The sequence below is a fragment of the Manacus vitellinus genome, unplaced genomic scaffold, assembly GCF_001715985.3.
Source record: "Manacus vitellinus isolate BGI_N305 unplaced genomic scaffold, ASM171598v3 scaffold_13_pilon, whole genome shotgun sequence".
Taxonomy (NCBI): domain Eukaryota; kingdom Metazoa; phylum Chordata; class Aves; order Passeriformes; family Pipridae; genus Manacus; species Manacus vitellinus.
The window spans coordinates 1756309-1783144 of NW_021938999.1; the positions used below are offsets into that span (position 1 = coordinate 1756309).

Sequence of the window (26836 nt, forward strand, 5' to 3'; positions counted from 1 at the left end):
TTTTATACACAGTTTTCCAAATATTGAACATTGGGTGCTTGGGAGAATGTCATTCAAGATTAAACAAAAACATAAATTATTCTAAAATATATGTTTTACATATAAATGAGAAACAAACAAACGCTCCCCATGTGCTGTCTGCAAAGACAGGTACCTTGCTCCTAAACTAGACAATTTTATTAGTTATCTGTTATAAGGCATATCATAAAATGTTTTATAGTAAATCCTCTACAGTTGGGTTTTTTTTCAATAACAAAGATCAAGCACGTTGACTGTGACCCAAAATACCTGCAGCAAGTCTGGTGGTCTGGCTCATTATAGCATTACAGTGCCAGTATATTACAGATTGAAAAAGAAAAAAAAGAAATAAAAAGTAATTTATAGTTAGAGATTAAAAACACAGGACAAGGTTCAAGGTTTTCTAGCAAGAAAAACCCCTTAGGAGTGCTTTTTAAACTGTACCTTATCCTGTGAGGATCATTCAAATAATAATAAACCAACACAGAACACGGGTGAGACGGACTGTGTTGTTGATATATCTTTCCTCTTTTTAAGATTTTTTTTCCAACCCCAATGAAAAAAATTGAGGAAAACTGGACTCGCTGATGAAGGAAGTATAGGATTACACAGTATGACTTTCCAAAACCAAGGTTTGTTTTCTCCCTACCCCTGCTACACAGATATTCAAAAGCAGAAAGAAATTCATCTGCCAAATTATTTTCAAAGGATGTGCTTAATTTTAGAATCAGAAACAGGAAGCACACACTATGGATCATCCCACTCAACCTCATATGAAGATATTTTTTTGGTACAAGAAAGCAACCACTTACCCTTGCCATTTGATCTGCCAATTGTAGTCGACCATCTAGTTCACGTCTGATCTGGGCTGCTTGTTCATCTCCATTATCCAACTTGGAGAGAGAACAAAAATAAATCTAACTGTGAGAAATGCACTATATTTTAACTTTATAGCAAGTAATGTAGCTAAAAAACAAAAGAGAAATTAATTTTCTTCTTAAAATCAGTGAAACACTAAGTAAATAAACAGTTTTGAAACTTACCAAGATGAAAGAAATAAAATGGCCACCAGTTACTCACAGCACTCAGGGTCTCTGAAGGGTAGCCAGTGCTCCCTTACATTTTTAATACTCAAGCTATACAGAAGAAGCATTATTTCTTTATGAAAATAGCAGCTAAAACCATTTCTCCGTGAAGTAGAAAACTAGAATGAAAGACTGGCTTAGAAAATGTTTGCAAGGAAATTTATTCTGTGGTACCATGAGTTCCTGTATAGGCATATATAGGTATAGGGAAAGAAAACTGTGTGACTGTGTCTTCTAAGAATGGTACTATTTCACTTACACAGCTCTTTTCTCCCAGTATTGCCAAACTGCTCACATCAAGATGTATCCAATTTTTGAATTTCCAGTATTGTCATACTTAGGGAATAGACAGGACCAAACAACCGACTCCCATCAGGGAGGTAAAGGAGAAGGACACATCTCTTCACCTAAGCAGAAAAGCTGTGTCTCAACAAAAGGAGACTCCTCAACTCATTTTTCACCTGTTTACTTGTTAAGGGCAGTGAGGGGGAGTGTAGATGAAGTGGGACTTCACCTCAACACATGGACCTGCACAGCTGGTTAAGAGGAAAACAGAGTGATGTATCTGGAAAAGATCAGGTGCATCTCACCATCTTACCTGAATAACTGCTGAACAAGGACAAAGATGGAGTTCCCATGGAGGGTTCTCTCTGTCCCTAGGGCTAACCACAGACATGATTTGACATGCTGATATGACCCTAGTGCATTTAGTATACAGCTAAGGTTTAAGGATACCCGAATTGGTCTTTACTAAAAAAAAAAAACTTAAATTGATTAGGGGTGTAAAGTGGCAAAACTGCTTCTCTAGTTGAATGAGATCTCCAGCTAATGAATACACAAGCAGCTTGGCAAATTATTCATTACATTAAATTAAAGTTTTTTGGTGTTTTTTCAGTAAGACTCCTAGTCAGTGCATTAGGCGAAACACATAACACCACCTCCTTTACAATGCTCCTCAACTAAAGGTGATACCTCTTATTGAACCAGAGCACTCATGAAAATTAGGCACTCCAATTTAAAAAAAAAAAAAAAAGAACAATTAAAAATGCACTATCCAGTGCTTACAGGTCAATTACAGCACTATGCTTAATGCAAATCTGACCCCATTTAGCAACAGGATGAAAAGCTTTTCACTGCTAGTACGGAAGCAACGACAGAGCAGGCAATCTGTCACCTGTGCAATCTGACATCTTACAAGATTCTAGCAGGAACTGATCCAGACTAGCAGAAAAAAGAGAACAAAACCTGATGGCATCCCCAAAAGAGGCTCAAGTTTATACCAGCGAGTAGAAGATGGATCGTATTCCAGACTGAAAGGTTCTCCCACTAAGTGTGTTCATAAATCTGCTCCTAACTTGACTGTGAGCATAAAGTGTTCTCAATGAAAATAAATGTTTTAGTTTCTCAAAACACAATTACAGTATGCCAGATGAATCCCCAAATTTGTATTCTTCCATTTCTCAACAGATTAAGATGCTGTTTATTGAACTTGTCACAAAGAATATTTCTATTTTCCTTTGTGTTATAACCACATACTTTTGCAATTATTTTTGTTTACTCAGTATGAAAGCCTGTCTAATATGAAAAACAATTTTGTTTTCCTTTTTTGGCTAAGAGAAGGTCAACATTATTGTAATAATATATCCCATGACAGGTAATTGCTTGAAGAATATCTGTTTGAAGGTAATTTCAATGACTGAATTTAGATTTCTGCAAAAACAAGGCTGTGGGAGAACAGAAAAAAGCTAAAACCTTTTCCTGTGTCAAGGTACAACTTAAATGACTGCCTCCATCAATAATTCATTTGAAGAGGTAAAAGATTTTTCTTAAAGACTGATTTTAGTTATTTTTCCATTTTAAAAATATGTTCATTTAAGTTAATAAAGGTGTAATTTAACCTAGTTTTGTAAATCTTAGCATTTTTTCCTTAACTCTGCATTGCTATCATCTGTTTGTACTCAAGTACTTAAAAATGTGATTTCCCTACTTACTTATTTTAAAACTTCAGTTTTCTTCCCGAAATACTTATACATTTTAATGGTCTTATTAATGTATGTGTGTAATGATGTTTTGTAAAGTATGGAAAGATGTTGAAGAGGTGAACAGCAAAGAATGCTACTTTACTTATAGAAAAGAGCCAAGGTAATAATTATTGGTAGGTCATTCACATCTGTCCCAAGAGGAAGTAAAGCTGTTGATATTAGTATTTTTGCAGTAAGCAAAATAAAGTGACAATGAGAAAAACAGTAACTTTGATATCCTATTCCATGCAAGGTCATTCTACCTGTTTTTATTCTAAACTCAACAAAATACATGAAAAAATAACTTTACAAGCAAAACAGCTACTGATTATGAATGTGCACTCAATTTTTGTATCTACTGAATATGAAGTGACAACAGCAGAAAGATTGAGTAGACTCTGAAAATACAGGTGGTATTTGAAATTTTTGAGTTGCGTCCACTTTTTTACACAGGGAGACACTTAATAGAACCCATCACGTGGGCGGGGAGAGGTGACAATCATTAACATAAGTGTACCCTTTTCCATAATTCCTTATTTGTGGATCAAACCCATACCCAAGACATCTCTGGATACTAAGATATGACAAGAAATTACTGATGTAATTTTCAAGCTGTTAAATAAAACCTAGAAAAGTGTATGACATTATGCATAGAAATTAATATAAATGTAACATTGCAGAATAGAAACAAAGATTCTTCCCAGCATTGCAATTGAAATTTGGTTAAAAGAAATCACTAATCTGGAAGAACATAAAACTGAGGCAAGGGTTTGTTTGGGGTTTTTTTTAAGAATAATTGGCATTTACACGGCATCACATAATGCTTCCCAGCCTTAAATATCAAGTCATGTTTTTTAAAAGTTACAGCCTTAGAGACTATTGTAAAACAGAGTACATATAAATTCCATTAAAAAAAATTTCAGCTTGCTGTGATAGTAATTATACATCATAGCTATTCACTGATTGCACCAACATTAGAGATGCTTTTCATGTCACTTATACCTCACATAATGAATTAGTCTGTATTTTAGCAGCAGGGAACCTCACTACAGAACCCTCTACAGACACCAGAGACATATTTTCAGTACATCAGACACATCAGAAGTCCTGACCAAACCAACCAATGTTTCCCCTAAATGCCATACATATGGCCCCCCAAATTTGTAAAACCTAGGCAAAGACACAGATTCCCCTTTCGAGGACCTGTTAATTCAGAAGAAAAATTCCCAGCTAAGGAGTATGAGTAAGACAGTTGTGTCACTGGTGCCCTTTCTTTCTGCAAAGATGATTATTTGGATTTTTAAAGCTTCTTCAGAAAAATCAGTAGTTATGAGTGACTACACTTGGGTGAATAAGAAATCACTTTTTATTAAAAACAAGTGACAGCTCACCATAATTTTTTTTCTCAAATGGTGTCACATAAAAACAGCTTTCTAAAGCTCCCAGCATCAGACATCAAGCTATTAATTAAAAAATGTTTTTACTCCTTAATGTTTGAAGTTGCCTTTATTTTTTCTCACTCTGAAAAGGGCAATCATCTTTAGAGATGGAGTTGGGAACATCCTCAATATGCAAGTTGTCCAACAATTCATATTAAGAGGAATTCAGTTGCTAACATAAGTGTCAACTTCTGAGAGATAGACTGAGGGTTTCTACTCCAAATTTCTGCTTTAATGTTTCAACCAAAATAGTCCCCTGTTTCTAAAGAGACTAGGGCAGACAATACACTGCTTTATCCATAATAAGAAAAGTGGTGACCATCTTGTCAAAGAGCTCTAGCACAATCTTGCTTTGAAGTAAGCATATGAAATATAGCAGGATCCCATCTGTGAAAACCAGCTCAACTCTGTACAAGTTATGAACCTTTGAAAAATCACTTTTGCAGCAGTCAGGCTACAAATAGAGGCTAAATCAAACTCTGCATTTATACTCCTCTTCAGGTAGTGATGCTCTCTGTCTTGAATATGTATGAAGTCTGTGCTCAGATTATCTGCTCATTAAAGAAAGACTGTAAACTTATCAGAGTTAAAAATCACTATGTGGATCGACAACATGCTATCTTTCTTGACAAACAGTTGTTTAATTTGTATGCCTGAATAGCACAGAAGAGAAATATGTCTAAATAAATGAATGTTTCTATATTTTAACAGGTTGGAAAAGACTGCATATTTTGTGATTCCTATTTAAATAGTTTTTTTGTCTTTAAATTACCTAAAAGGTTGTAACATAGCAGTGTATTTTGGTGCAAAAGAAAAATGGTACACAGGAAAAAAATCTGGTCAATGTGCAAGAGCAACTTAAGGTAAAAAATGTATTAATGCTGCCAAGAGGTGCTACTCATCTATATTACTCTACATACAAAGTAAATCAGATACATTACGCCCATGAAACAAGACCAGTTTGTGTAGAGATGAGTATAGACCTCTGCAAGTTATTGTTCTTTACATTCACAATGCTCAAACTGATAGTTCCTCCAAGTGACTATTTTATTAATGCTCAGTTAGCTACCCTGCAGTTTTCTAATTTACAGTAACATCAACATGAAATTACATATACCTGCCAATAGCAATATAAATTTCTTTACATTTAATGACTAAACTGATGGTACACATATCTAAGGACTCGTTTTTCTTTCTGCAACATGAAATCCAAAGTCTTTTCGCTCTGTGTGAGAGCAATGGCCGTTTTGCCTTTGCAGCCACTTTTTGCCACATATAACCAAGTCTGGGCCCTGTTGAGCTGTGAAGTTGTTTGGGGATGATCATGTTAGGCAACCTGTAGGGTCCATCCCTGACTACTCTCAGACAGTCAAGGTAAAAACTGTCAACAAAAAACAAGTGGAATAAAAGACTTGGATTTAAACTGAGAATATAGTTCAACAGTGAAAAAAACAGACTTCTGGAAGCAACTAATGGCATCCAGCAGCAAGGCTGAAGAGGCCAGAGAAATTCTAGTGCTTGATTTTGGCTGTCCATCAAGTAAGCAGAAAGGAGGTAGTAGGTGTAGCAGACGCAAATACTGGTGGTTTTCAGACCATTGTCATTGCTACTCTTATCTCTGACTCTAAAAGAAGGAGTTTTGCTTCAGACAGATCTGACTACCTTCAATAAGTCCATGAGATATAAGACTTGATTCAGAATTTTTTTACTGTCTCAATACTACCCAAAAAGCTCAAAAAAAATCATGGACAATCTCAGATGGTAAGAGATTCTGTTCTCTGAAATATTTTTATAAAGTTCTGGACCTGCTTATGTGATTTGTATATGTATGACTGATTAAGTGGCAAAAGATATCACATCAATTGCTTGTACTTATCAATTACACTTATTATATACTGATTTGTAAAACACGGTTATATTATAAAATTATTAAAACCATCCCAAAATTTAGAGTCAAAATTATATTAACTAACTAAATAGATTAAAAAGGTAATTAAAATTTTCCAAAAAATACACTGAAAACTTTTTTAAAATGTAGATTTTTTTTTTTTTAATCAACCATTGGATGGACACTTTGGCAGTTTCCAAAATAATCAAAGCTGAGATTTTTATATGGCCTTTGCTTACATTCAAGATTTCAAAACAAATAAGGGCAGTTTTGGGAGTTTTGGCACTGGTTGAAATGTTTCCCACAATTCATTTTATTCAGGGACTTCCAATACCAAACTTCCAAGTAAAACCTAAACTAAGACTTGAAAATAAACAGGAAAGGAAGCACATACAGTATTCAAGTTAATCACAATGTATGCAATGGGAATAGCTAAAAATTTTTATTAAATCCACTCCACTCAGTACATATACATAGGTCAAACTTTGACTGCACTTGGTCAACACTGTAAGTGGTTAAGACGTTTGAAGAATTACATACACACCACCTATCAATGAGAAAATCTCCAGCGAGAAACAGTTTGTTTAATACCATGATGGGCAGATGTACAATGCAACTTCTGTCAATTACTGCTTCCCTATCAATCCTCTTTCATACTTGACTGCTATTAACCTTTTAGAGAAACTGTAAGTTAAAAGCCTTTTATTAACAGCACACTTGATTAACTTTGCCAGGCGACCTTAGCCAATAAGGTATGTCCCAAATGGCAGAGAATCATCCAGTCTTTACAAAGAGATTCATAGGGTTGTTCAAATATAATGTGTATTCTCTACTTAATATTACCATTACTGAGGAAAATTGAAAAATAAATTAACTGTACAAAATTTATCCTAGACCAAATTAAAATGTAATCCTCAATATTTTATTACATATTTTCACCTTCTGACTCTAACTGATATTCTGTGAACAGGACACTTGGAAAATTAACACAAATGTCCTTGCACAGTTAAGAATGAGGTTTTTGTTGGTATATTTGGATTTTAACAGACCCCATCACCATTTTTATCCACATGAGCTGAGGACAGAGTAGGGTTTCCCAACCAGGATTTTCACTAATTTACAGGCATGGTCCTTTACACAACAAAGTCGTATCATTGCTCTGCATCAATTGCCCAAATAAAACATTTCTTTCCTTTTACTTTACACCACTGAAATTAATAGAACTGAAGTTAAAATTGGTGTTCTGATAACCTAAATTCCAAGACTTGAGATGTTTCTCGTCTTGAACAAATCTTGACAAGTGGTATATAAACACATGAATAGAATACAATAATGCACACAAATCACCTTTGTGCCTAGATATTTGGATGACAACATTTGAAGAAAGTCCTCATATTTACAAAAGAAATCACTATCTCCATATTGACTCTGCTACTAGTTTTTCCTCTGACTTAAGGTAAAGATAAAAGTTGAGGTTTTATTTGGTTCACAGAAGCCATTAATTATGCAATGTGGGGTTTCAGTGAAAAAGATACTCTAACCTAGATACAGATATTTTAAATATTTATTTATTCCCAGAAGTCTGTTTAGGCAACAAGGAGAGAAAAATCAGACAGCATGTACTTAGACACTTAATGCTTTGTCTTTAGCTAGCATTTCTGTATTATAGACTCTTTACATAGTCCTGGAATCATTATATTACTTGGACATTACTACCAGTAGATTCTGAAAGGGGGGGAAAAAAGCAAATAAAAACAAATTTAAAAAAAGAAAATTCCAACATTAAACTCTCTCTGAATTTTATTTTATTCACTACTTAAATGGCATTTCAGTTCATTTTGATACACTATCCCAGGTTTGTCCATAAATGCTACGATCATGGTACTCTTCTGACTTTCTCTACAGTAAAGGGAATAAAGTAAAGATGTATCAATTTTATGAACTGTATAAACATGGATATATATATGTATATATATATGTATATATATATATATACATATGTCTATATATATGTATATATATATATACACACACTGATTGGAATATTGACCAAGAACAGTTTCACATCCTTTTCTGCAACAGACTCTTCACTTTTGCTTAGTTTCCTTGAACTTTCACTTCAAATTGTTTTTGTAGCAGAGGCTCTATTCTGTAAAGCTTAGAGCCAATACTGCAAACCACGCCTGCTCCAGTTCCGGTTTTAGTTGTAGCCCAAATTGTCTTCATAACTCAGCTACAACTCCCTTGTTACACAAATGGTTGCACCTACTCAAACAAATACAAAAGAAGTCTATTGGCAATTTAAGTATCCCTCTAGTTGCACCTATCTGAGGGCCGCTGTGGACAGTGAAAATAGTGTACACGCAACCCTTCATATAATTCTTGCTTGTTTGCTGTCATATCCCACAGCATTTATTTTGACACATGCTTAGAAGTAAAATGGTTGTTGATTTCCTGAGCATTATATTTGTGCACTTTCCACTATGTAAACCACTAAGATTTAAATAATAAAATTAAAAGCAATTAAATTTCTTTATCCTACTTGTACCTGCACCGCATTTATAAATTGTTCAAAATAAAAGGTCCAATAAGAATCTATTTAAGGTCAATGCAAGCCAAGAACTTTGGCTTTCCTAAGGAAACAATGGGTAGAGTTGCAATAAAGCCTGCATGAAACGAGACAGATTATTTGTTTTAAAGCTTAAAAGCCTTTGCAAACACTTGAAAGAAACTAAACTAGGGAACTAAGAGAACATCTAGTTTAGAGAAGCCACTCCACTTCTATAAATCAGCTTATAAGAATCAAAACCTCACACACCATAAATCATGCTTTATTCTAAATTTTTCACTTTACATACTACCACTTATTTTTTCATTTTTTTATTGCTATTCTTCAAGTAATAAAATATGCTAATAAGACATAATTACTATTTCATCCCTCAAATTTTAAAGGAAATACCTTTCTTTTGTCTCTCTGGATTATACCTTGCAGGCAACAGACATTAGAAACACCCTATTAGATCAGACAAAAAGTCCATACACACCAGAACTGTGGGTGTGACAGTGACAGCAGAGGAGGTTATTTGGGTAAAATGCTGAGGCCTGGCTGTTCTCCAAAGTGAACATCTCTAATGATAGTTGTGTAGCCCGAGGAAGTGTGTGGGATGTTAGAAGGTATACCCGGGCCAAGGCCTATTAATATCAAATTATGGACCTGTTCTCCAGGAATATGTCCAAACCCTTTTGAACCTCCTGTAGCTGTCCGCCCTCATCAGTATCCATGACAAATGGTTCTAGAAGTTCTCCAAAAGCCATATACAGAAGTGTTGCATCCATTTTCAATCTCACAGAAACTTCCCTGAGTGTCACAGCTTTTTAGTCGTGTGGCATTTATTGAGTGAACGTACACATTCACCTTGGCCACTATCTTCATAACTTTGTAAACCTCGACCATACTCCTTCCCATCAACCTTCTGACGTCCAGACTGAAGAGCTCCAGCCCTTTCAGTCTCTCTGCAAAAGGGTAGTGTTCCCTGATTTTTAATGTCGCCCTCTAGCCATCACTGACCTCCCCTACATTCCTCAGAGGGGGAGACCAAAGCTGCACATAATACTCAATGTATGGGCATAAGAAGGTTTTATACAGCAGGAGAACAATGCTACTGTTGTACACAGAACTAATTATTTCACCGCAGGGAACTCGAAGTGTCTGTCTGAGTTGTAACTGCCCATGCTCAGTTCAGCATCCTGTGGACGTGTACTGGTTTATTTCTCCTCTGATGTATCACCTTACAATTAGCTAAACAGAGCTACATTACATCATATCTGTCACACTTTCACCCATGCAGTTTTGTGAGGTCCTCCTGGAGTTCCCCACAACTCAAGCAACATTAGAGTAGCCATAATAGTTTCATATTGTCATTCATATAATTCAGAAATTTCCCCTTGCTCTGCCTTCTCCAGGATATATATGCTGAATAAACATGCAACACTTCAAAACAGAGTGAAACAGACAGAAACAACACTTAAACTCTCTAGGAACCAATCAAAAGGAAAACAAAAGAAACTTTTCCCAAAACCTCCTTTGAAAATAGCAAGACTGCACCATAAAAATACCACTATCTGGACTTGGATATTTACAACAGAATTTGTCATTCAGAAAAAAGTGTCACGGGTTGATGAGGAGTCAGACCAGTGGATGTTTAGCACTGCTTTTAAATAACAAGTATTACCATTAAACTGCAGAATAGGATGTGATTAGAATCACATTAGGATTCAAATGAGTGGATCAGTAGTGGATTATAGAGGAGAAAAAAGAAGTTAGAACAGGTCAGAAGTGTCAGTGCAAACAATGGAATTTTCTGCCTCTTGTTCTCTTGTCATTTGTGATGACTGCACAGACCAATTGACAAAACCCAGGTCTGCCCTTCTCACTTGTTGAAACTACAATGTTTGACCACCTCTGCTGGACAGGATGAAAACCAAAGAAAGCACATCGTGTTGAGACAAAAGGAAGGAGAATAATTGCAGGTTCTTACTATTTACAGATTTAATCACTATAAATTTTAAGAATATGTTCCACAGATTAATCCAGGACATGGATGCAAAGCATCAATTTTTATTAACAGAAATAGAAAAATTAAGATCTGTAGCATGTCATCCTGTAAACATATTTTGTCTAACTCTGTCTTGGTTTTCACATCTGCTTACTGGAGTTCAGGGATACTGTCAAGACAAACTCCTCACACTCATCACAGCACTGTCTTCCACACTGCAGAGGTCAAACTCTTCAGTTGTTGCTAATATGAAAATGCCTTCCACCCCAACTTTGCCATCACAAAATTATGAATACCCACACACAAAACAGCTTAACCTCTACTTTTTTTTTTTTTTACTCAAGCCTTTGTCTTGCTATTTGTATGGGTGTTCTTCCTACACCTAGGCAGGGCAAAAAGCTTCAGAGCTATTCATAGAGCCTATTGAACCATCCAAATAAAGTATCCTTTAAGTCAGAAATGTAGGGTCCCTGAGTAATCAATGGAGAGACAGAGAAGCCTCCAGAGTTATTTAAAACACTTAAGCAGTTATCTATACGCCTACCATGAATACTGTGGAAGTCCCAACTGCACTGGTAATCTCTGGTGAATAAGATGATCAAAGAAATGGGTGTTCTTATTCTCTCTCTCACCTTCCCCCAGACCCTGCTGAAATAGATACTGGCTGTCACCTTCAGAACAAGGTGGTTTCAGATTCTGCCTAGGGAATACCCTCCCACACCCACCCTAAGCAGGAAGTGATGGGCCTGAAATGAGTTATGACTCATGTCCTCATCCTCCTTAGAAAAAGTCTTCCACCCTCCTCCTCTCCCACCACCTGCAACAAAGATTACCATATTGAAGACAACCAAAAAATTAGCTTGAAAACCTTGTTGGGATGTGCATAAAAATATCCTGAAGGGGCTCACAGTGTTTTCTATTTTCCTAAAGTTATCTTTGCTTCAGAGGGAAATCCCCTTTCCTTTTACTTACCCTCCTCACTCTCAAAAATTATCATGTAGAATGTTTTCTTGCCTTATTAATCATTGATAAGATTGTCTTTGGAGTGTTGAAACCAAAGCTAATACATGCAATTAGGAGAATAAATGTTAATGAGCATTGCATTAAGTAAGCAAAAGCACCTTGAATGCCATGTCAACATTTTTTCCAAATAATTAAATGTGGTTGACTTAACTAGACAGAATTCAAGCTGACAGCTTTTTCCAAATATGATGTGGAGAAGCTAGAAGATAACAGAAATGGAATCTCATTCTCCCTTTCTGTTCAATTCTATTGCATCAGCTGGAAAATGCTCTGCATTGCCACCTGTTTCCATAAGTCAGTGATATTAATGCTGTGTAGATACCTATCCACAAATATAAAAACCCTAAATAGTTCACTAAGGACTGAAAAATAGATTTAATCCAGAGGTTAATGTATAAGAAGGCAAGCTTCATCTATAGATTTGTGTTGTACTGTGAAAATTTGACTGCCTTATTTATAAAGGTTCTAATCTATGGAGCAAGGTCCAAAAGAAAACAGTTTATGGCTCTTCAATCTAATAACCTAGTTTAAAATCCTCCATGTTAGGTTATCAATCCTGTCCACAAACATGTCTGTGCTTTCTTGTCAAGTTGGATGTGTCACTCTGGGCCATCTTTGTTGTCAGAGTCTTACAGTCGCCTTGGATCTCCTCAAGGTCATGTCACTGATGCAGTGACAAGTATCAAGGGGCAGTGGGTGGAAGGCTAGAAGGGCCTCAGGAATCTCTCTGCAACATCACAGATCTGGGTAGAACACAGTATAGAGGTCACACATCACAGGCTAGAAGCAAGGATAAAGATCTGGCCAGATGTGTGCTTTTGTCCTAGACAAGGTGGAGTCAACAGCCAACACTTTTCACTTAATCTTTTTCCTGGTCCCACTCCCATGATCTGAAGTGTCCAACATGCACTCTTCCCACAAGAACAACTGCAGAGAGGCCCGTGCCTCCTGCTGCTTGAAGTTACAAGTTTCCAGCTTCTAACCTTCCAGAAACATGGAAACTGCTAACATTAAACAGGTGTGAAAACTAGTTACAGAAAGTCTGCTATCCACCTGTAAAACAAAATAGTTGTTCTGGTATGGTAAAACTGGAATACTGTTCAGACAAGAAGGGATAGGCATTTCAGGCAAGATCCTTCTGTCTTCAGTCTCCTGAGAAAAGACACAGTATGGGGAGAAGACTGTGCCAGATTGACTGGAATATCATTTATAGAGCTCCTAGGAATAAAACAAAGCTTCTCTAGAAATTGTGTATACCTTTGGAGGTTTTCTCAGGTATGGTTCAGTGCTATTTTCCATCATTTATGGGCAGTCCTAGTGTTCCAACATTAAAAAAGGTTGGCAGCGCATGATCAGTTAAGAAAACAGTTTATTCAGAGGTGACAGATGGAGTGACTCTTCCCTTACTTCATTTGCAAAGGGATATTTCTCCTACCATAGCCCCAGAGCGATTACCATACAATGGCTCCTTTCAACATCAGCTAGAAGTCAACATTTCTACTAAATATGTAGTCTCAATTTTATTTCAGATTTTTCCTGTTTATACTAAAATGTCTGGAAGTCAATTTATTTATCCGCTATCTCAAGAAACAGATTCCCATAGAGAATACAAAGTACAGATGAATCCTATTCTTACTCTCCTTTTACTTTTTCCTAGCAGGCTGGAAACTTTTAGAGGGTTCAAATTATTCTTTCTTATCTCTATGCCTGTTACTGACCAAAAAAAATGTTATTTCCATTGGCCTGAGAATTTTTCATGCCTGTAGCGGAAAACTAAAACGAAAATAATCTACCTACCTGTAGAAGATCTAGAGAAACAGGCACTTCCTTGTAAACACTTAAGAAGTCCGAAATGATGAACATCTAATCACAGACAGCCTCAGCACTGACACCAGATTGAATCTGAGCAACTATCTTTGAGGCTCGTAATATAAAGTATGGGAATAAATGAAAGGCCAGGGAGTATCTCCCTGCATGATGGGATTATTCTATTGAAAATCAATCCTCTCTTAGGGTGAGAGGGTATCTGGGGTAGACAGCCTGGAAGCTTAGAGATCGAGAGATTAGATCCTAGCTATTAGGGCAGCCTCAGCAGAGGAGACTGCTGAAAAGGTGACCTGAGAGTTCTCTCATTTTTAAGACAGCCACAAAAATACCTGCCTAGAGGATGAAAAAAAAATACACACAAATTTATAGCTTATTCAAAGAGGGCTGCAGATTTCTCAGCCATTTTACATAAATAATTACTCTGGCATGGGACAGTCTATCCTCTATTATGGCTGGTATTAATATTTAAAATATCACAGAATCACAGAATAGTTAGTTTGGAAGGGATCTCTGCAGACCTTGTTTTCCAACACCCCTGCCAAGGCAGTGTTATATTAAACCTACGGCATCCAGGTGGAACCTCCCTGGACAGCCTGTTCCAAGGCTCTGCCACCCTCAATATAAAGGTGGTCTTCCTCACATCAAGGTGGAACTTCTTGTGTTTTAGTTTATGGCCAAAATATGTATCTATCATATATAGAGAGAGAGAGAGACATAAAGAGATGGTTCATTTCCACATTTACTTGCATCTTTGTCTCTGGAGTGACTGGGGTGCAGGAGCCCATAAGGACCTTGTCTTGGCAGCCAACTGCAAAGAAACTTCCTTTCATGACGGAAGAGCTAAGAGGGTTCTCACTTGAAAATTTCAAAAATGGGGGGAAAAAGCAGCTAAGCTTTAGAACAAGAAATCCAGTACCAGTGAGCAAGAGGGATACAGAAACAAAGGGTCATTCTTTTCCTGTGGCTTTTTTCACAGGAGCAGCCTCACACTGGCTGCTGAAGACATCTCAGGATGAAAAATGCTGCAGAGGAACAAGTGATTGTTATAAGCAAAACTGCTTTACTTTGAATTGATGAAGACGAAATATAGAATACTACCATGTCTTAAGAAGAACAGATGACAAATTCATGCTAAGGGTCATTAACTTATTCGGCTTGCTTACAGGCATTCATTGAAATGCACATATAAGCTAGTAATAAGACACATTAATAAACTTAATCATCAGTCTGGAAATGTGGCTGTACAAATTATTTGTTTTGTATTCATCTACCTGAAGACACAGAATCTCTCCTTAAAAAAAAAGGAATTAAAAAAATTTCAGCCTTTGGCAGAAAAGTTTTACTTTTATTGCTTAATAACAAAGTAGACAAATTTTATCTTCAGCTGGTAATATTAAACATGATGAGTCAAATGCACTGGTGCTTATAATACAAGTGCAAGTTAAATGCCAGATATATTTGGCTTTGAGTGTTCAGGCAGCTTAACTCCCTTGGATCTAGAATTGAAGAGAATGTCAAAACACCATTAATTACTTCATTAAAGCTCCGAAAGAGTATTTAGGGAAAGAAATACAGGGAAGATAAAAAATAGATGAAGTTTAAAAGGATCTCCTTTAACAAAGCCCGAAACAACTTCCTTATTTCTTTGTGCTACAACAGCCATTCTGCTGCTGTTCCTGCACTCGTTGAATGCCAAAGACAGTCTTAGAAAACAAAACAGGTTGAAAGAACAATCTGCAGCCAAAATCCCAATGTCTATGATTCCCATCCTCAGGGGAGGTGTAAGACAGAGCAGGGGAGATGGGTAATTCTCAGCTTCTCTCTGCTGATTCCTAGTCAGGCCTGGCCTACCTCTTCTGGCAAGAAAGGTGATCCACAGGGGAACAGGCCTACGAAGACACTAACTTAGTCAATACAAGTAAATGCACTAGTCTATGAGTGCTGATAATCTCACAGTTTACTAAAGACCCTACATGTCCAATTCCTTACACAGTTGCAAAGCAAAGCACAAAATCAGAAGCCACAAATGCATGAAGAGCTCTATGACAGAAAAAATCCATATGTAAGATTAGCTCAGTTGGTTAGAGTGTGGTGCTAACAACAGTGAGGTTGTGGGTTTGATCCCTGTATGGGCCATTCACTTAAGAGCTGGACTCGATGATCCTTTTGGGTACCTTCCAACTTCAGATATTCTGAGTAATTCTGTAAATTTTTCTTAAAAGTAATTAAACATGTAAAACTATCCTTCACAGTTTTTTCTTAACAGTTATACTGAACAAATAAAGCTTTGAATATTTTCATGGTTTTCAGATGACCCATTTGTTTTCCTTTTAAAGGTACATGTCAAAGTCAATTTTCCTCATCCAATAGCCAAATAAGAAGGATGCTGCAATACCTCAAGTACTGAAAATGCATTAATGTTGCCAATACACCATTTCTCCCTGGTATTTCCTCAGTAGTCCTTTAGCTATAAAAGAACCACTTCAAAGTATTTCATTATATAGCTTGCAAAGCTTTTAAACATTGTTTAGAGTCAGATATTTAAACATGATAAAATGGTAACTTGCTTTTCTGAGGATGTTTTAATATTCTTTCCATCACTCTTCTATCATCAGAGTAAATGATAACAAATCAACACCCTTTGGGGCAATCAGAGACTTTTTTCCAAAGTAAACTCTGCCATTATATAAAAAACATTTGTTTACAGGATAAAATTCTCTCCCCCCAGGCTATTTAAATACCATTAGTGCATGCTAACGGAACTGAAGCACTTCAAGTTACAAGACCTTCTTTTTCATCAGAACTCATGTTATTAAGCCGAAAATCCAAACCGGCTTGACAAACACTGTTCATCTTAGCTCTGGATATCTCAAAATCTCATTACAGAAGTAATCTTAGGGGGAATATTTGTAAGGTTGCAGCACTATTTCCCAAAGCACTGAAACTTTTGTCTTGAGCATGACCTACTTAAACCTCTCGAATGGAGGTAAAAGACCAATGAAGCACCTCAGGAAAAAAAAAAGATAATCATTGAAATAACAAGATAACCATTGAAATAACTTCATATTAAACTCCTGTATGCCTGTAATCAAGAGTGATATCTCCTGAAAAACAGACAACATATCAAATCCTACAAGAAATGACAACTTATTTCTCCATTGAAATATTAGGTTTGAATTAGTCTGCTCTCGCTGAAGAACAGGCAGTGGCAGATCTTTTCTCCCCTTGAAGAACAGGATAAAATCAATCAGAAAGCAGATTTTTTTTTTGAGAGAGGAGGGCATGGAAGAAGATATATTCAGGTATTCACAGGTACTAGAAGCCAAATGTAGATATATGAACAAGACTGAACTGTGGACATTTAAATGTTTCTGCTATAAAAGGCATGAAACACTTTTCAGGATGATAGACACATAGAAGGACTAACCTGTCTGTGAGGAAGGACATCATTATTGCCCCATGACAATGTGCAGAAACTTTCTAGACTCACATTTATCATATAAAAACACAGTCAGCACCTGAATACTGACTATAACTCTACAGTCTCCCATAGTCCTACAAAATCATTGCTTTTCTTCTCCCAGAGATTTCCCATACCACTGCAGTCCTTTCTGCCCACTGAGAGCCCAGACAGCTTCTCCCCTGACTCCCGCCCTGCCTGCAGTCCACTCTGCAGTGTCTGCAAAACTGGCTTTTATCTAGAGAGTAAAAACCTCCCCTGCACTGAGGATGTGCATCAGCTGCTTCCTATCAGTAAAATCTTAGCAGGTAAGGCCTGAAAGTAGCAGATCTCCTATATAAAGCATGTGATCAGCACAAGGGTTTGGTTTTTCGTTTTCTGGTTGTTTTTTTTTTTCATTTTTATTAAAAAAAAAAAAAAGGCAATGGGAATATCTTGAACCAGGTACATCAGTGGATGTCTTAGCTAAAACCTGATGCTACCTTTAAAACATAACAATGGACCTTACCAACATTTTTCACAGGTTATTTTGTTGCATAAGGTATAATTTTTTGTGAAATAAGTAATGACAGTCATTGGTGACCACTGGAAATATACTGGCTTAACTGAAGCCCTGGTCACATTATAACATCTCAAGCAGTAAGTATCTCTTCTTGTGACTAAAAAAGACTCAGATACACATACGACATAGAAGTACATGTTCTTGAATATAGAGACCAAATAATTTTTCTTCCTGTGCCATGCCTCAACTTAATTAACGAATCTGCTTAAGTTTTGGTCTATATACTAAAAGGAAATCTTAGTACTTGTTTAATTACTCAAGAAAAAGATTATCAACACTACACTGAAAATTTCTGCACAAAGAAGTCATTATTCTTTGTGCTTCATAAACTCACATTTGTCCCTATAACTTACACAGAGTATGAAAGTTTCTAAGGAAAATATCCAGAAGTATGGAAAATTTGTGATCTGCGAAATAACTGCACTACTTTTCATTATTTTTACCAAGGAAACCATCAGAACTAAAAACACAAAAGTCATGAAGGTCTTGTTGCAAATTAAATTGCCCTTAATTTGACTTTTTTCCAAAACTGCACAATTAACTGGAGTTCAGTAAAGTGCTGGGTGAAAGACTCCAGCTGTATTCAGCACCATCAGCAGACTTCAGTTCACTAGAAATTCTTCACAGAAACTATTTTCGGAATTAAAAATAAAAAAAAAATATTATAGAAAATAAAATATAATCCATTCTTCTTAATATTAGACGCTTATACAAAGAGTTACATCTTGCAAAAGCTAAAGATAATAAAGGATGCAAACTAGATACAACACAAGGATTTTAAACAGGGAATTACATCCTGAAGCAAAGTACCATATAAAGATATTTTCAAAAGAATTAGTTTGTGGTTAATTCCCAAAAAGTCAACACTAGAAGACTTAGTAAATAATTCTTCTTAAAAAATGTTACATCCTATTTAAAATTATTTATTACTTGTCAAAAAAGAGAATGTGACTTGCAAAACATTTTTCATTATGAAAATCAGTATTGTTCTCTTCTCCTGCCACCCAAGAAAGGGATTTACATCGGCCAAAAAAGTCAGCCTTATAAAGGTACTTTCAAAATAAAATAAACTCTTGTGTGGAGTTATGATTTACCTGACACAGAAATTCTGGTACTGATGAAGTGGTGTAATAATAGTGTATGACCACACATCAGTTTGACTTTCATTGTGACTTTCTGCAAAGTTATCCTCTATATCAGTGAATAATTAAAAAGAAAAAAGAGAGAAGAGAAAAAAAAGATTATATCATGTTTGATGTCTATAAATCAAAGAAATTGTAACAACAGTTTGGCCAGGCATCTCAAATGCAAGCCAAGGAGCTCATTAAGTCCCAGATAACTGGCAATCATTCCTTTATCATAAAATATAGCTCAAGGCAGCACAATGTAAATAAAAAATTAGGTGAAGGTGATTCACTTACAAAACTGAACCTTTTAATCACAAAGAGATGTGGGTGGTTGGCAGCAGTCACTGGCCTTTCTCTAAATTGATCATAGAAGAAGTCTTCAACATCCTAATGAGAACATCCTGTTAATGTTCACTGCCTAAGGACAAGTTTAGGTATTTAGTGGATGTTAAAAGATTGTGACAAAAAGTTATTCTTCAAAGAAAGATGTAAAAAATTCTCACAGCTATGTGGACTACGTTTGATAGCGTCAGAGAGTTGGTCTATTACTATCACTTTATTTTTGGTTAAGTTATTCTGCTGGTTGAATGAACATTGCTATCAAACAAAGGATAGACACTGGCAACTAGTGTGGACCCACAGGAAGCCCCACTCTAAGAAAATTGTCTGGTGGGCTGCTGTGAGATACCAATGGTGTAAAAGCTGAAGAGAACGCTCCATTTAGAACAGGCTGGTGAAGAGAGGCTGCTGAAATTCAATAAAAAGTTTCCAAATGCAGAGAAAGTCAGAAGGATGAGGCTGGCAGACAATACTTCCTACTGTTATACACAGCACCCTTGTCTGCTTAGCAGACTTGTAGGTGCAGGATAATTTACTCTTATCATCAACATTGTAAGACATTTTTCTGTTTCCTATTTGCAACAGGCTAAAAGATACAAAGAAAAAGGGGGAAAGAAAAAGACAAGAGTTTTCTGCACAAATTCTAACTACAGATTTGCTGATAAGGGCAGCTGTTTCTCAGCAAAATATACAGAATTTCATACATCTGATTCTCTGCTAGAAGCACAGGCTAGAAGCCAAAGTAATCAAAACCTCTATCAAAAATACAATTTTAACATCTGTTTGGACTTGGACTTATCTTACTTCTCCCAGACACTATTGCTTATCATTATCTGCAAGTCTCTAGTATTTTAAACAGCAGTGGCAAAGGGAAATTAAAATGAGCATTTTCATACAAACACAGACAGAGGCTTCTAGGGTAGAATGAATACTACTGGTGCAGACTAAAATCTGAGTCTTATCTTCCTCTCATCTTCTATGAATACACTGTCAATAAAAAGAAATAACATACAGTCTAAACTAAAATATTTATTAAAATTATAATGAGAAGTAAGGGATTTTGCCGAAGGAGAAAAGACACTACATTATCAGAGAGACTTGTTGCTGTCCGCACTGCACTTCCTGGGAAGGCTGGGTATGACTGCTGTTTTTTTCTCTGCAACAAACTTCTCTTCATACCTTTGGTTTATTATGTGCTTGACTGGACCACAGGAATAGGATATGAAAAGTGTGTTTGGTGGCAACTCTTGGAGTACATAATGAAAGTTTCTGCTTTATCAAAGTAACCTCATCCTTGCCTCAGAAAACTAAAATCCTCAGAAAGCTAGAACCCCGAACAAGTCCTTGAAGTCTTTCCCTCTCCATTCCTTCCAGCTTGAAATACCCAGGTGCTCATGTATCTGCTCCCAAAGAAGTAAGTCTCTCTTCCCATCCTCCAATACTTTTATGAATCCAGGGTAAACACTGTGTCCTTCAGAGACCTGTGGGGGAGATTTTACAACCTTCAGTGCTCAAAAGTAGGAAGATCAAGAGAAGTGCCTTCTCTTAATCCCATTGAGGCATCTTTCTCCCTTTTTACCTACAATGAGATTATTTTCTGTTTAATTTTCAATTAAAAAAGAAGAAAAGAAAACCATTCCATGCTCACAGGTTTACCATGTTAGAAGACAAAAATGAGCCACTGGGATGTTTCAATCTCTCCATAAGTTATGGCCTCATCAACATTTCTACAATTAAGAACCAAAATGAAGAAGCCTTCAAGTATACAGATAGAACAACCTAGTGGACTGTATCATCAGAACCACGTCTAAACTAAGGGAACAATTTTCTTGTTTAATTGTTCAAAGCTCTACAATCACACTCTTTTATATTCCTCTAGCCCACTGCAGACTAACAGCAGATTTTGACCACTCACAGTGACACACAAAGCAAGATTTAGCAATTGTCAGGCAACAGAGGAGAGAGAAATCCATGCAGACTTTCTACTACAAGTAACAGGTTATCCATTTCTGGGGAAAAAATTGTGAATTTTTCATGTTTTCAGGCATTGGAACAAGTTGCCCAGAAAGTTTGCACAGTCTGCCTCCATGCGTAGAACTTTTGAGACCTTCCTGATAAAGCCCTCAGTAACCTAATCTGTCCTCACAGTTGACCCTGCTTTGAGCAGGACTGAATGAGGTCTTATCCAAACTGAACCATCCCATGCCTCTGTGTTCTATTGTATATAAACCCCTCCCACAAATAAGTAGAATTATTACCACAGATTTCAGTGCTTCTTTATTTTGTTACCAACCTGCATATCCCAGAGGTTAGCTTCATGATTTACATGTATGTGAATTAACAGGCAAAAGGAAAAAGAGGGGGCATACAGGAAGAAGGAATACTTGCTATCTCTCACTGCTCATAATTTGATGCAGAATAGAATATTACACTTTCTCATTATGAAAGTTGGACCTATGACCCTGAGAAGTGTTAAACACCACAGATGTTTCAATTATAGAACAGTTACATGATTGCATGCCACACTAATCCATAAATGAAGTAAGCAACAAAGTCCCAAGATTCCTCGTTTGTTCCTGTATTAAGATGGCCCATAACTACAAGCCAACCTTTAGCATAATATACAAAAAACAGCTTAGCTGTAATCTGGTTCACCATTTTATAGACAGTGCAGAAAGCTGTGTGAGCTACATCCATGTTGGCTGGTTGTGAGACTTGCAAAAATAGCTCAGTTTTCTTCAGGTTTTTCCTCCTAAGTAACGGCTAATTTACACTTGCATCACTGTGAAGACTGGCTAATAAAATATTTTTACATACCAATTACAGTACTGATTAGTGAGAGATTATACATATAAATCTAAATATGACTGTTGAATAGACTGTCTTGGCCTCAGTAATTTACGGGGAACATCACTTATCCAACAAAACAACAAAGTAAAAATGTGCAAATTAACTTGATAGAGAGTGCTTGAAATGGAACTCATTTAGTTCTAACATGTGAACCTTCTAGACACTGGATGGCCAACAGCATCCTGAATCACCTGTCATCTATTTATGGCATAAAATTTCTTTTAAAGGTATATACACATGCTCAGAGATGTATGTATGTGCATATGTAATTTATATGAAGGTATGCAGGTGTACAAACCATAGAACATTCCTCAGAATCACCCGAATCACTGGAGCTGTCACACTATAAAGGTGTCAGGGGATCCTGTAGCTTAAGTATCATATACTCTGGCATACCCTTTTTCCAAGTGCTCAGCAGTGACCCAACCACAGAGAGATTCCTTTCTCCTTGGACTGTGGAGCTGTACCTAAAATTGAAGGATTCTACATGCAGGAAGGAAGCACTTGATCTGCTGGCAAGGGGGAGATATTCTGGACAGAACAGAACTGAATGACACCAATACTTACTTGACAGGCATTATAAATCAACTGGTGTTCCAATTTTTTGATTCCTAGAATCTGCTGAAACATTTCATAAAGCTGTTCCTTGCTCAGAATCAGCTCTGATACAGCACTTAAGGCCATTCTATTTGGCTGTTTGCAAAAGTCCTCTTCTCCCCTGTATATGGCATCGTATTTGGCTAGCCAAGAACTTAACACTGTCTCTTTGCTTAATCCATCGATTTCCGGCAAACTTCGGACTCTCTTTTCTATGTTTTTCTTAAAAACATCTCTAAAGTCACTTGCAGAACATCCTCCACTGTGGACCATTCTTGCAACCCGATCACTCTTGAGAAATACCTTTTAAAATAAAAGAAGAGAAAAAAAAGAAACAGAAAAAGTTAGGCATGGACACAAACACAAAACAATCCCTTTATAAGGGATTACAAACTAGTATTTTGCTTCTATGCAAGATGGTTTTATATGAAAGAGTTACACAGGCCAAGTTTGTTATGCTTTTCACAAAGAAACAAATGGCCATTTTGAAAAAGTAAGTTTCTGCATTGAATTACACTAAGTAGTTTTTGAAGTATTTATGCATAAATTTACAATAGCTAGGCTAGAATGAACTTTGAATTAACAGCAGCTAATTTAAAATTTACCTAAAATGAGAGACAAACTCAGGGGAAAAAGAAACCCAGCCCCCCCAAAAAAATAGAGAAACAACTGAGAGAAGAAAGACACAAAGACACAGAGCTATTTCTACTACTGTAGATACAATACTAGCGACACAATATGGGATTCTCTGTGTAAAATTCCCAGAGACCAACATAAAAATACCCTCCCAAGTACTCATACTCTAAGATATGAAAAGGCAAATCACAACAACAAATCAATTAAATCAGCATCAGCATTCTGTAAGAACTTTTCAGTGTTCAAGGATGGTTGTATTCATCTCTTCTTTTAATAAGGGCCTTAGCAAGGTTGATCTGTATGTGGCCTGTACATAGCTCATTTCTAGTAGCAAGTCTCATGAAATTGTTCCTCTACAAGCTGCAACCAACAAAAAGGTGACCTGCATAAACAACTGTGCCTTGAGCAAGAGATAAACTACATCATGCCATTGAAAGCATAACTTGGGGAGAACCACCTGGTTTCCTGCAGCAAAGGAGATGGATCAGGGCCCTCCACCCTGCACAGTTCAGCTGCTGGGGGCTGCTTGGGTCCCACACCAACACCCCACGCACAGCTGAAATGCAAGGAACAGAAGTGAAACCACAAAGTTGAAAGAGATTTCCTATCTGTCACCTTTCTGACTACCTGCTCTCTTCAATCAGATGCATGAACTGGAAGTTAACTATGTATTTTCAGATAGTCGTTTTAGTCACTGAGAGCTATGAAATCACAATGAATGTACACAATAGCACAGTAGAGCTCTAACTCCATTTAATATCTCATGTGAGAAGACAGTGCACCTAACAACCAACCTAAAACACTACTGTGCATCACTTATAACATACAAAACAATGGAGTAGGAGAGGATCTAAAAAGCTGAGCAGAGAGGAGTACACAGACACAAACAGATCAAGAAAAATGTATTCTAAAAGTTTCAGTGCTTGTCAATGCATGTACCGTATTTTAAAATTTAGTTACTTATAAAGCACATCTTTCAACAGATATCCTAATTGATATTGTACACAAGGTTGCAGATTAAGCCTAAAAGTACTTGCCCAAACAGATTATTCAAAAAAACCATCACCAATATATGCTGATCACATTATATGCTCTATCTGTACCAAGATAGATTTCCTCTTATGGAAACGTAAGTATCTAAGGTTAAATTCTCATCCATAATGAGACCTGACATGGTTACTGTCAATTAATGTTTATATTAATTTCCTCAAAATGCTACTCAAATATCGAATTTAATTTCAAAATACATAATAGTCAGAAATTCCACTAAGCAATAAAACATCAACACAAACAGGTACATGGATATTAAGTCTTTCCTTGTTCTAACAGTCTGCAATTACAATGATTCATTCCTCCAACAGCTTCACTGGAAAGCAAACAGGAAAAAAATTACAAAAGATGACTTCAAACTAATTTCAGCTACTTTCTACTGTTCATAAACAACACTTAATCTTCCATCATATTAGTCTGCACACCCAGTGAGAGAAAGAAGATGCAGAAGACAGAAAGAAATTAAGAATATTTACAGACACTTTCCACCCAATGTCTCATATCCATGCAAGACTACATGACCCTATGTATTGCTAATATAACTGGGTTGGTCTTATTAAAAAAAAAAACCAAACAAAAACAACCTGCAAAATACATACTGTAAGATCATCAGAATGTGGTTCACCATTCATTATCTTCTTTCATTCATATTGTTCCAAACCATTAATTCTGAATGCAAGAGCTGAGAAGCTGTTACCACTTTTCTTTATTTATGAACCATACTAATTCAAAATTTATTTCTGATTCTGAAGTCGATTTTCCAAGAGACTGTAGGAAAAATCTATTCCATTTTTTAACCACTTAAGCATGGAAGAGAAACATTATTGTAACACTTGGTGTGTGTTACATTGACAAAATAATGGCATATTCATGTTGGACACAGCAACAGGTATGTGCACATATAAAATACAATCTGCATGTATTCCTGACCTTAAAATGTTCCCTTCTCATGTATTTTGGGTCACAAACTACATTGTTATTAAATTTTCAAAAATTTTTGCAAGATACGGTGGATATAGAAGGAATTTACTCAAAATATAAAGCCAAGGTGTGGCTAACAGACTATGAAACATGGTTGGTTATGAAAAGGAATCCATTGGACTTAAAGCTTTTATTGTATTATTTGAATAGCAATTTACCAAATTTTTTCCTGAGAGAAAAAAAAAAAGAACAACTTTTATTTATGATAATTAAAAAGCAATAATAGCATTTTAACAAACCCACTCAATTTTCAAGACTTTGTTAGCAACAGAAAACCATAAGAGAATGGAAATTCCATTAGGAATGTACCATATGTGTCTCAAATTTAAAACACTAACATGCATTAAAAAGCTATTATATGTCTCGTTATTCCTGTTCCTGAAAGACATATGCTACTCTTCACGTTGAATGCAAAATCCTTTGCTTCAGTTAGATTTCTTGAGATGTGTCTCTTCAGTTTCAGAGCTTTTCTGAGCCATTTTATGACTGCTTAAAAAAGAACCCAAACAAAACCTAAACAGTAGCTTATAGGAATCAGTACTATATGGAGAATGGCATATCTTTAAAGCAAAATACTAATTAAGTACATTCACTAAATCCCCCACTCTTCTGCCCTTTATTCCTGTATTTTGATAGTCTGATCGTTAGACTTAGTACTAATTAAATAATCATTCAAAAACCTCCAATGTTAAAATGTTATCTCAAGTCTCTGGACTTCCTCAAAGACATCGTGGAGTGACGCTTTTTGGCAGCCAGCATTTGAACTTTTAGTATCATTACTGGTTCCTTGAATCCAAGTCAACACCAACTCTACGTGTTACCCACTACTAACAAACTATCAAATACCAAAAAGCAATGCTCTATTAACACATAAAATGCACACAGGAGAAAACAGTTCAAATACAGGTTTTGATGGACCATACATATATGTCCACTTTGAGGAACCTTTTCAATTTGCATTATTAAGAGCCCTTCTAAATACTTTTGGACTGAACCATACCTTCAGTTTTTGATGGAAAAAGTTCTCCTCAATCAAAGATGAGAGAAGAATTTGTAATCTACTGAAGCAAGGTTTAAATTCACTTTTTTCCAATCATTATACACGTACAATTTCATCAGTTGCAAATGTTAGTAAAAAAGCTAAATTCAAAATAGTCTTTAGCACTAGATAGTTACATTAAAAGTATATTTCTGTTTAAAGATGAAAAATCATTATTTAGAAGTACCTACAACTTGAGGAAATGCTGGAAATATTAAACAAAGAGCTGGGTTTTACTTTTTCTAGAACATACCCCTTGAATAACTTTTTTATTTATTGAACATCATATCAAATTTAACTAACTATATAATCAGGCAACACAAACTGTAAAGTTTAGG

The 26836-nt window shown here is 36.1% G+C and overlaps 1 protein-coding gene across 1 annotated transcript in view; it reads right to left on the reverse strand.

Annotated features, from left to right (window-relative positions):
* The window catches only part of CADPS2 (calcium dependent secretion activator 2), a 289954-nt gene that overhangs the window by 171003 nt on the left and 92115 nt on the right, over nucleotides 1-26836 (reverse strand). Inside the window, 2 exon segments of the mRNA XM_018067963.2 lie at nucleotides 831-911; nucleotides 22763-23095. Of these exon segments, the coding sequence (XP_017923452.2) occupies nucleotides 831-911; nucleotides 22763-23095 (414 nt within the window).